The sequence below is a fragment of the Mercenaria mercenaria genome, chromosome 15 (assembly GCF_021730395.1).
Source record: "Mercenaria mercenaria strain notata chromosome 15, MADL_Memer_1, whole genome shotgun sequence".
Taxonomy (NCBI): Eukaryota; Metazoa; Mollusca; class Bivalvia; order Venerida; family Veneridae; genus Mercenaria; species Mercenaria mercenaria.
Genome location: NC_069375.1, coordinates 69,552,360 through 69,564,844, shown reverse-complemented (window position 1 = coordinate 69,564,844; position 12,485 = coordinate 69,552,360). Strand labels below are relative to the sequence as shown.

Genomic DNA, 12,485 nt, shown 5'->3' with positions numbered 1-12,485 from the left:
CATGTATGATTACATATCTATTTTATCAGTGTGTTTTTTCTGTTCATTAGCCAAAGGCAAGTTCTTGTCGATGTTTGCTAATAAAATGTTGTTGTTGTTGTTGCTAAAAATGACAGTTTTGTTTAATGTCTTTTACAAGTAATACAAGACAAAGATTGGTAAGATATTTTAATGTTTTCCTTATGAATCGAAGATTTTACAATTTTACATTATGCTTAATCATAGACTCTAAAGAAATATTATCATGAGATTCTTTTAACTTAATCCTATAGCAAACATGTTGTAGAACTAATACGGAACACTTTGATACGGTAAAAGTACCGCCAATTTGCAGTGCAAGTAACGACCATCATGTATGTTTTTCTTCTAAACTTTAAACTACATATACATGCCTATGAAATATTAACATTTCGATGTGGATTATGCCGATCGGCTTGGGACTTTGTTTTCTTCAATATTCATGGAAACATGCGTCGGTAATAATACTAATAATAGTAATAATTCATGTGTTCTACTGGTTCTTTTATCCAATAAAAGAAAAGCTTATTCTATCTGGCATCACTATGCAATTCTGTTTGTTTTTAGAAATGTGCAATTCTATATGCTTTTTCCATAGGCATAAATGTGTGACGCTGTATGTATTAGGCATCAGTTTGCAGTGCTGAATGTTTTCCCATAGGCAACAATGTGCAAAGCTGTACGTTTTTCAGTAGACCTCAACGTGAAAAGTGCATGTTTTTTTTCCATAGATTTAAATGTGATATGATATTCTACAGGCAGCAGTGTGCAAAGCTGTATCTTTTTCAGTAGACGTCAATATGCAATATTGTATTTTCCATAGCCAACAATATTCAATGCTGTATATATTCCAAGGCAACAATTTCCAAAGGCATCTATGGGCAAAACTGTAAATTTATCAATAGGCATTAATGTACAAGGCTCTCTGTTTTCCCATAGGCATCAATGTGCAATATTGTATGTTTGCAAATACGCATGAATGTGCAATGTTGTTTGTGTGCAAGTACGCAACATCGATATGCAATGCTGTACGTTTGCTAATAGGAATCAATGTGCAATGCGATATGTTTGCTTATAGTCACCGATGTGCAATGCTGTATGTTTACCAACAGAAATCAACATATAATGTTGTATATTTGCTAATAGGAATCAATATGCAATGCGATATATTTGCTAATAGGAATCAATGTACAATGATGTATGTTTTTCCATAGGTGTCAGTGTGCAATACTGTTTATTTTTCCATGGCCATCGATGTGCAATGGTGTACATGGGCATATAGGCATCAATTTGCAATGCTTCATTAAGTCAGTAGGCATCAATGGGAAATAATGTATGCTAGCCAATATGCAACAATGTGTAAAGCTGTATGTTTGCCAGTACGCAACAATATGCAATGTTTTATGTTTGACAATAGGCAACAATGCGCAGCTTTTTTCATAGTCATCAATGTGCAATGCTGTTTTTTTCCATAGGAACCAATCTGCAATGTTGTGTTATTGCCAATAGGCATCCCAAATATTTTATTCGATTAATATTTGCGCCCATCCAGCATCTTTTTCTGCAATAGATCTGATGAAAAAGTGGAATGGCTTATTTATGCTACCTTTTCATCTGTCAGAAGCTTTTGAATGATGGCAATTTTGTGAGCCACAGCGTTGTCATGGATAAACTTGAGACCTCGAAGACTAGTTTTGGCGCATTTTCTGCATTTCCGCTGAACAACTTTCAGTGGTTTGGCTCAATAAAAAATCCCAATGACTGACTTTCCTGACAGTGTTAGAATTTGTACAACTGTTACAGTACCCCTTGCGTTAAAGAAGACGGAATACAAACTTTACTTGAAACTTATTGTTCTTGTTGCAATTACTGGTCTTTGGTCACCTTTTCGCAGCCACTGTCACTGTTGTCAATGCGAGGCTGTGGCTCATAAAAGTATATATACTTTCTCAGCGCTTCTTCAGCACATTTGACCCTATTGGATTTTTGCTCCTCTGTTAACACCCATCGGGCACAAATTATTCTAAAACCTACGTGCTAGGCGAGAATTCCATTAGTTAACATGCCAAGAAAAGACGCTATCTCGGACACTGTGTACCGGGAGTCTTCATTAATCAGACGCCGGGCTGTGTTAGGTCCGCCAGGACGAACCCTGTCTATAAGGATCATTTCTAAATTTACGTACCCCACTGTAAATAGCTTTCTCTGATACCGCAGACTTTCCACATAAAGTATTCAGATCACTGAGTATCTGCCTTGCATGTAATTCTAAAGAACAAAATACATAAATGCACGCTCTAATTTCAGATATTAGTTCGCTATTCATAGCTACACGTATCTTGCTTGGTATATATGACTACATCTCATACAGAACTAAATATCTCCAAAACTGTACAATAGGTTCCAATAAAACTTTGCAGGATTGTAAATGAGCCATTTAAGTACCATCCATGTAAAACACAGGCTTCTTGCATGTCATACTTCTAAAGAAGCGCGCGATTGTCATTACTTTTAGAATGACTATCGTATACTTTTCCATAAGCATCAATGCGAATTTATTTATGCTTTTCTATTGCGGTAGCATCAATGTGCAATGCTCTATCTAGTATGATTTCAAAGGCATCAATGTGCAATGTTGTATGTTTTTTTCCAAGTGTTCAATGTGCAGTGTTAAATGTTTTCCCATAGACATTTGCAATGCTGAATGCTTTTACTTAGGCATCAATGTGCAATGCTGAATGCTTTTACTTAGGCATCAATGTGCAATGTTGTATGAATGCTTCTTTTTGTTTATTATCCAAGCAAAAGCATATCATAAGTACCCACATGAGGGTAATTTTAAATATGTTTTATTCATCACACTATGTTTCTACACATTCTTACCGAGTGATTTAAATCAAAATTAAGTGCATACGTGAAAATTTTCAACATGTGAATTTCCAGCAAGGTTTTCGTAGAATGTATATATGATAATGAAAAATAATACAGTGGTTGAAAATAGAATCCCAGATATCGGTAAAAATGCAAGAAAAATATAAATTTTCTGCATTATTTCAAAAGCTTTGCAATTGTTTACTACCTTCTGCACAATATTTTTGTTATTTATAAAACCATCTTGCAAAAATCTTAGGTCAATGAATTTATACCACTGATCACTTTCAGAGTTCTCATTTTAATGGAGTTTTGAGAGAAATTATTTTTGGCCTAAAATTATGCGGGTTAGTCCATTTAATGTGCAGTGTTCCATATTACAGTCTCAAAAGTGTAACGCATATACATACTGTCTAAAGATGATTTAAGTAACGTTTATGACAATTTGATGAAGGAAAAATTATGTACCTACATACTTTTGTATGTAAAATCATAATTAAATAAGTTGTTTCCGTCATGTTTGTACATTTCCATGAGTTCTATATAACTGAATGATAATAAAAGAAAACTAAACACGATCCACACACAAACACTTATGGGGATGATATCAAGCGTTGTAAAAGCAGGATTTAATATCAGGGTGCATTTCTTGATGACAAACCATGTTAATCGCAAATGTCAAACAGCCATATTGAATTACTATGATTTATATACCTATCTGTATATTTTAGTTCCTGGATTACTGTAATGCCTTACAGTATGGTATAGCTGACAGTAAAGTGGGTAAGACACAAAATATTCAAAACACTTGTGTTAAACTTGTCCTGAACAGTAGGAAATTTGACAGTTCTAAAACTTATATTTGTTGCCGGTTAAAGAAAGGTACTTTCCTTCATGTATAGCTGTCACATTGGCAGGGCATATTTGTATCAACAGAACTGCTTAAAGAGTAGATGTTCCTAGTTGATAAGATTTGAAATCGTCAGAAAATTCTGAATTTCGTGATACTGTTCCATACAACTAGTGCAAAACATCTAATGACAGCAATTCCTGTACTATTGGTCCAAAACTGTGGAATGAAATGCAGTTAGCCTTGCACCACAAGAGTAAATAATTTGAGAAATGTTTTAAAAAATCTTACGACACCGTATTTTAGAGACATTATGCCATTATTTTAATTTTATTGATAACTGTTTTATATGTAATAACATAAGGTGTTAGTTTTTAATTTTATGACTGTAAGGTTTTACATTTTATCATTAATATTTTAAGGTCTGTTAATGAACAACTCCACTGAAAATGTCAATGTGTAGAAATAGGCGTTTTATCAAATAAATCAGTTTCAGTTTCAGTTTCCGAAAGAAAAATTTACTATATAAACATGAACTTTAAAAGCAAAAGAAAATACGTTTAAACCGATGATCACACCAGACGCACGTACAGCCACGCCTAAGAAGTAGTTTAATTACAAAAACAAAAGATAAGTAACCACTTTAAGTGAAGTGAATTTCCTGCAGCCGTTGATATTAGATCATTACTTTGTGTTTTTAAATCCACGCCCATAATTTTATTGTTAACCAATATTTTTTTTGATGACTTTTATGCCCCGCCTTCAGCGTCATATTTAAACGATACATTGATAGCTTCATCGACAAAAGAGAAAATATAACATTTATGACAAGACTATAATCTGAACTAGTGATAGTATTTTAAAACAAGGACGTATAGCCAAAATCTGATACAGAAACAGAAATTTAGGAAAACACAATTCTTATAAATATCTTAAAAATGAATATTTCGGCAACGAATAACTCAGAACAGAAAATGACAACCGTTCAAACAGCATTTTGGAATAATTCTGATGTTAACTTTGATACATTGAACGAGAACCAAACAAATCTTAACCGCCAGTATTATTACTACAACTACGGAAGTGGGGAACCCTTCAATATATTTGACTTACTTCCGGTAACGTACCGCAACGCACGGATTTTCCTGTATAATTACCTTGTGATTATAATTTGGATCGTCTCAATCCTGGGCAACACACTGGTCATTTTGGTCCTTTCGAAGAAAAGGAATCGCAGGTTTTCTACATCGATTTATCTGAAGGGACTAGCACTCGCAGATTTGAGTGTGAACACTTCGAACACATTCATTCTATACTTTTTAGCACATGGATATATTAACCCACCGGCATCCGACAATGAATGCAGATACCGAAATGTGTTTCAATTCTCAATTGCATTCATCTCTACTTGGATGCTCGTTGTCATTTCTATTGAAAGGGTAATGAGCGTCTGGATGCCATTCAAAGTCAAGCGCCTCTGTACAGCGAATATAGCCCATGTCATCATCATCGCTATATGGATATTGTTCCTTGGACTTGGCTTTTTGCATGAGAGTGTTATGGTGTATTTTCAACTTGGTTGCACGATTACACCTGAATATAGTGAACTCTATCACAATTATCTCACATGGGTTCTGATATCAATAAAATATATAATACCATACGCCATTATCTTCACGAGTAGCATAATCATTATTGCAACACTCCTGAACAGAAAAATTAGAAAACACAGCAGTGAGAAAAGAAACAGAGACGGGTCTGTGAACATCGCATTGCTAAGCGTCAACATAGTGTTCCTACTCACTAACTCTCCCTACATTTTCTTTTATCTATTTGCAGAATATACTTCTTTTGATGATGAAAACATACTATTAAGCTACGCCTATTATTTTTTCTGGAAAATTTACCTACAGGTTGTGAATGATTGCAACAGCGCTGTCAATGTATTCGTTTACTTTCTCGTTGGTTCGAGATTTCGTGCCGATGTGAAAGAATTAATATTCGGATGCTTTCGGAAAGATCGGGCAAGTTTAATGGCTGGAAATCGTAAAGATATAAGAAGACGAGACACTACTCTTTCGACAACTGAATCAACTGTAAAAGGTGATAACATTACATCATCAAAAGCAAAAGTGTTTCGTCATCAGGACTCACAATTCGCCATGTAGGTCCCTAAATATTGAACACCATTGGAAAATCAACCGTATACATGTGATTTTACGAGGCCGTAGAAATGAGATTACATTGCCATGTATAAACTGTTTCTAATCCGAGTCATTGCAAGAGTTTTCGTACATCATCAGAGAAAACGTTAGTCCAGTTTATCAAAATTATTGATCGCTAACATCGCCATCTCGATACAGAACAAATGTTTTTCACTAGTGTGTATGTAGAAACAACAACAATTATATCCCTCTTTCCTGATAAAGAACCAAAACGTAATATCATATGAACTGGAAAATAAGATGACGTAATTGCTCGAAATATGGCGTATGTATGTAACGTACTCTTTCCATGGGCCAATTTGTTTCACTCAACCCGGAACATGCCGCTCACGTGAGCGGCAAGAAAACATTCTAACCGGTTCATTGATAAATGCATTTTTTTTATGATTTTCTATTGCGGTCTGCTCCAAATAAGTTAGCAAAATATTTCTTGCGGTATGTTTCTACCTTTACTAGTATCCAATGTTAATAAAATCTGGAAAGTAGATCCCCCGGAAGCACCGAAAACAAAGCAAACAGTAAAAATTGCAGACTCGGTTTGATTGAGTCTGTTCATGAGCAGTAATGGAAAATGCAACACTGCCCACGCCCCCTAGCACCGGCTTAAGCAGTATTCAATCTTCAAATCTAAATGAGTTGAAATCAATGATCCCGAAGGACCAGGAAATATAACAACACTGAGATGAAGTCGGGGCGACTTTTTACGGCCGCCACACAGCACTTAACACCCGCTGTTGTGAAGTAAATAAAATCTGGAAAGTAGATCCCTCGGAAGCACCGGAAACAAAGCAAACAGTAAAAATTGCAGACTCGGTTTGATTGAGTCTGTTCATGAGCAGTAATGGAAAATGCAACACTGCCCACGCCCCCTAGCACCGGCTTAAGCAGTATTCAATCTTCAAATCTAAATGAGTTGAAATCAATGATCCCGAAGGACCAGAAAATATAACAACACTGAGATGAAGTCGGGGCGACTTTTTACGGCCGCCACACAGCACTTAACACCCGCTGTTGTGAAGTAAATAAAATCTGGAAAGTAGATCCCTCGGAAGCACCGAAAACAAAGCAAACAGTAAAAATTGCAGACTCGGTTTGATTGAGTCTGTTCATGAGCAGTAATGGAAAATGCAACACTGCCCACGCCCCCTAGCACCGGCTTAAGCAGTATTCAATCTTAAAATCTAAATGAGTTGAAATCAATGATCCCGAAGGACCAGAAAATATATAACAACACTGAGATGAAGTCGGGGCGACTTTTTCGGCCGCCACACAGCACTTAACACCCGCTGTTGTGAAGTAAATAAAATCTGGAAAGTAGATCCCTCGGAAGCACCGAAAACAAAGCAAACAGTAAAAATTGCAGACTCGGTTTTATTGAGTCTGTTCATGAGCAGTAATGGAAAATGCAACACTGCCCACGCCCCCTAGCACCGGCTTAAGCAGTATTCAATCTTCAAATCTAAATGAGTTGAAATCAATGATCCCGAAGGACCAGAAAATATAACAACACTGAGATTAAGTCGGTTAACCCGATTTTATATCGCGAAAATATATAATTTGCTGCTTTGCCTATCTCGCAAGACCGGCGCACATCGGCGTACGCCGGATAGACTTGGGCAGCGCCGAGAACAAAAACGAACTCCTAGTGAAACGAATTAAACCAATGAGAAGTGTTAAATCCTTCATTTTTACGCATTTTGTCAGTGATGTGATTTTACCATAAATAGTACTAGATTATTACCAACATAAACTTTATGACTGATTTCAACAAAATTTGAAAATATGATTGTGGGAATGGATTTAAAGAGTCAGTCACACTACACCGTGTAGCGTTAACGGACGCCCAACGTATAGAAAAATTGTGGCAGAAAGTTATCCGGTTACGAAAGGCATCCCCCGCTGCTGCGTGGTGCTCTCACGATCCTTGTATGGGGCGCATAAAACGGACAGAACGCACAGTGACCGCAAGAACAACGCACATTTACAGGAAGAAAAACGTTTAATTCACATACATCGCAGTACTCGTAACGGACTTGTACCGCGTAAAACGTAAGCGCAACGTATCAGAGACTGACAAAACGTTTTTCGAACGTTTGACGAAAGTTTGGTCAGAAATCTTCCGTTGAATATACGTTACATGTCCTATCATAGTCCGGCCGTAAATCAGGTCCACCGGACAGGAACGGATGCGAACCGGACAAGTACAGAATAAGGAACGCACGAGTAACGAACAAAACGCATACCAGGGCATTGCAACCGTACATCTAACATACAACTTTGTCCTTCCGCTGGTTGGAACGAATATCGCCGGACAAAGAGCGCAGGGGCCGCATGAGAAACGGAAAAGAAACGCCTGCGAACGGACACGACTGTATTGAAAATTTTGTTATACGTTGGTCGTCCGTAAACGCTATATACGGTGTAGTCTGACTGACCCTTTATCAGCTTTAGGAAGGTTGCTGAATTAACTTCTTAGGGAAGTTCATTTCGTTTTAATTTTATTAACAGAATATGTAGTTTCAGTACCGATTTTATTGTCATTCCATTCTTATCATTTATTCAGTACGTTCAAGAATTTCATATTACAGTATCATAATTACACATAATTTTACTATTTGATATATTCTGTTTATGTAAACATGGATCATTCTATTCTATGATCTAAATCAGGAGAATAACAATTAAATCATGAGGAAGTCATATATATGTTTTACACAATGGACGGGAATTTTTGATGAGTTCACCTGTTGTGGCAAAACTCTGGCAACATACATATTGAGAATGAATGCGTAATTACAGTATAGTGATATGCCTTAATCAGTTATTTTTATTTTATGTATTCTATGACGTAATTTCTTTGCAGAGTTTTTAGAGTTTGTGAGCAACAGAAAGGAACAGTCTGACTACAGTTTGGACTAGATTCCTAATTGTTCTTCTGTCAAACAAGGTAATTCTGGTTATTTGTAAAGTTTCGACTTTAGAATGGTTCTCTGTTTTAAAGTATTTATTGAGCGTGTGTTCAAGTATATGACCTCCTTTTTCTGCACTTATGAAATATTGCATGTTTCAAGCGGTTTTAAAGGCAATTTTAACGTCTTGTACTTAACGTACTAGAAATATGCTCATAACACGCGATTGGAACAAATAAAAAGCACGATTAGTTTATTTTATGTTTATAATTTCTTTCATTGTTTCAGATTATAGTGTATAACTGTTGTGTATTTTTGTTGTTGTTTCGTTTTTAAATTTTCAGTGTTTTAAAATCATCCATACCGTCTTCTAACAGTGGCTAGTGTTGCTTCCTGCTGGCTAAGTTGTGGCGTGATATGTCACAGTGCAATCAAATGTGACAAATCATTTGGTTATTTTGAATTCCGAAATGCTACGTCATTGAAGTCAACGCAGTTTTTAAGGGAATGAAACACTTTCTTACACATTATCTTTTTTTCTTCTGTATTTACTATGTACGGTTTGTGACAAATTTGTTTTGCTATATTTTTTTATATGTTCAAGATCATTTGTTTATTTGATGTCTGTGGCAAGAAAAAATGTTTTACTCTGACATTTGAAAAGAAAAAATAAAAATCTATATATGACCAGTCTTGTAATATTTCATTACTACTTTAAAAAGATTTTCACGTTACAGTTACTGCCTAAATTAAATATAATAAAAGACTCTTTGGCTGCACTTCAAACGCAGCCTCGGCAAGAGCCACATAACGCAAAATAGGCAAATCATTTTTCTATAGATTTACACGTATTTCAAACTTTTATAAACAGTTATGTTTCAGAGAATTGTAATATGGATTTACCAAAATACTGTAAGCATATTGTTACAGAGTAACATGTCTGTCAATAGAACGCAATTTTTCCAAAAAGAAAGGTTCTCGTTAAAGACATACGCACAAGAAATGATAAGCACAAGAAGTCTATGGAAAATCGTTTTTCCTCAGCTTTAATTTGGCATGTAACTATAGACTAGCATATTATGTATTTGTTTTGTTATCTAAAATGAAGCATAGTTTTTAATGTTATTATTAGAAACGTTGTCGTGTTTTTGAAATTGTACATGTAGGTGTATTTCTAGTTGTTATTTTTCGTTTAATGTTAAATAGTTGTTTGTTACTGCAAAAATATATTTAAGGAAGTTGTTTATCGTATCACTACGCAAAGTTTTAAAGCGTTTGAAGTGTGAAATTTTTAGAACTTACGTAAATCTTTCAGTTGCTAAGTAATTGTGTGTACATGTAAATGCCACTTTGAGTAAAACGCATCCTGGTACATGACTCTCAAAGTTTCTATAGAAACAAATATGACATTATTGGCATAATTCTCATATCCTTAAAAGTTTTAATAGCTGATAAAATTATTGATTTCTATTTTTAGTCTGAAAGTTTGAACGCTTAATATTTTCTTGGGAAAGGCTAAAACAATGACATTAATGTATTAATCATTTTTTATTTAATAAAATTACAGTTCGTTGAAAACGTACATTTTCATAATAATAAACCAATAATTAAAAGATAATAGGTAAGGGTAGATTTTTCGGAAGCACGGAGCACTAAAACACAGCATCAGAGGCACCCATTTCCAAAGTAGGCCCACAATAAAAAGAAGCTGTAACGGACAAATATTACAGACGGGTTGCTTCAAACATCTAACAAGTACACATAATTTATGCCAAATTTAGCGGGGGAGGAAGTGGTAAAGGGTAGAGGAGAAAGGGGGTTGGGGGGAGGTTGAAGGGAAAATAGAACAAGGATGAATATACAAAGGGTATGCCACGTTCTTTAATAATAGTTACACTACAACGTAAACCACAATAGCTCAGACTCATGTATCAAAGATAAACACACAATCACACCCAACTAACAAACATAGAAAAACAGACAGGTAAGATATAAGAACACTGCAGGGAACCGCTTTAGACACACAAGCACAAACGCACACCAACAAGCAGGATAAAACAATCGTCCACGGCCCCAGGACCCCGGAAGCCAAAATAAGGGGGAGGAGGTGGAGGGGGCATGAAAACCAACTCATAGTAAAGGGGAAGGGGGCGCAAAAAAACGGGGGAGCGCAAATGCAAGTGGAAAGGAGGGTGCGACAAGGGGAGCAGAGAAAGAAGAAAAAATGCTTTCAACAAACAAGACAACATACGCAACAGAAAATACAAGACAGACAGAAAGCCAGTTGGAAATAGGGGCATCGCGTAGGAACGGTCAGTAACCTATATAAAGGAAACTGGGGGTTTAAACGCATTTAGGGCATGCCAATCTCGCACTTACCCTAATAAAAACCTTTAAACTAATTTTCACAGTATATTAATACCCCCACCCCCCACCCCCCAAAGATATTGCATATTGGTCCATTATTCACTTTGTAAATGTTATAGAATCCATCTAACCTTTACGAAATTATTTTATTATTATATCATATTACCTCTGGATTTTTATAACGACCATAGACACATATTCTTTCAATAAATCTTTCCAACTGTACAAATGATATTATTTCTAACAATAACGTTTTATCAGGTATTTTGAGACTTTGATAAGGCCTTTTACACCATATCCTATCTCCGATCCACCAGAACACAGCTCCTCCCAATTCGTGAAAGTGGGATCCATAACCAAGAAAGGACATGCCATGCCCATCTCTCTCGGTTCTGATACTTGATTTAGCAGCTAAAAGTAAATGAATGTAGATTTGAAATATTAATTTGGAATAAAATTTATTTCCTTTTTACAATTACACGTAATAGAGATTTATCTGGCGGGGACAACTTTTTTACATTGTCATGTAACTTCGGAAAATGGCGGAGATAAAAGATGACAATTCTGCACACACAATTACTAGATATGAACTTCTAATTAGAATGTTTGTCTTACCCTGTTCCAATGAAATATCGTCACTATGGTCCTTTGTTTGCTTGTTTGTTGTTGGATCCTCGTTGTCATTATGTTTTATATTGTCTATTGATGTGTACATCCACACAGACATATACTTGTTCTGTTTAAAGTGACTTTTTTACTTAGGACGTGGCTATTTATACTGTACCATTGCACCATGTTGTTATATACATTTGAATTTGTTTTATCTATGTATTATGTAGTATCAGCATCGTTATCAATAAACAGTAAAACGTCTCGGCTATTGTCTTCGTTTTAGAACTGCTCATTAGTTTTCTACTACTTACTTCTTCACAAGATTTGAGACACAAACAAAACAATCCATCCATCCAACATCTAAGCAGCTGCTACATGTTTCAATAATTTTGTCAGCAATTAAACACTACCTGAGTGAGTAGCTCTCTCTCTCTCTCTCTCTCTCTCTTCCCCTCTCTCTCTCTCTCTCTCTCTTTCTCGCTCTCTCTCTTTCTCTCTCTCTCTCTCTCTCTCTCTCTCTCTCTGTATAGTTGGTCGAAGAGCTTTTTATCATGCTCAACAGAACACAGTACAAGGCCACTTTTCTGTACACAGGATATATTTACAAAAAGTCTTAAATTACGGGTGAGAAAA

General features: G+C 35.8%; 1 protein-coding gene across 1 annotated transcript; it reads left to right on the top strand.

Moving 5' to 3' along the window:
- Window positions 1-4,565: 4,565 nt before the first annotated feature.
- Window positions 4,566-10,670, top strand: LOC128549160 (kappa-type opioid receptor-like). The gene has a single exon (XM_053525582.1). The coding sequence runs from the start codon at window positions 4,678-4,680 to the stop codon at window positions 5,905-5,907; it is 1,230 nt and encodes a 409-aa protein (XP_053381557.1). The 5' UTR covers window positions 4,566-4,677; the 3' UTR covers window positions 5,908-10,670.
- The last annotated feature ends 1,815 nt before the right edge of the window (window positions 10,671-12,485 follow it).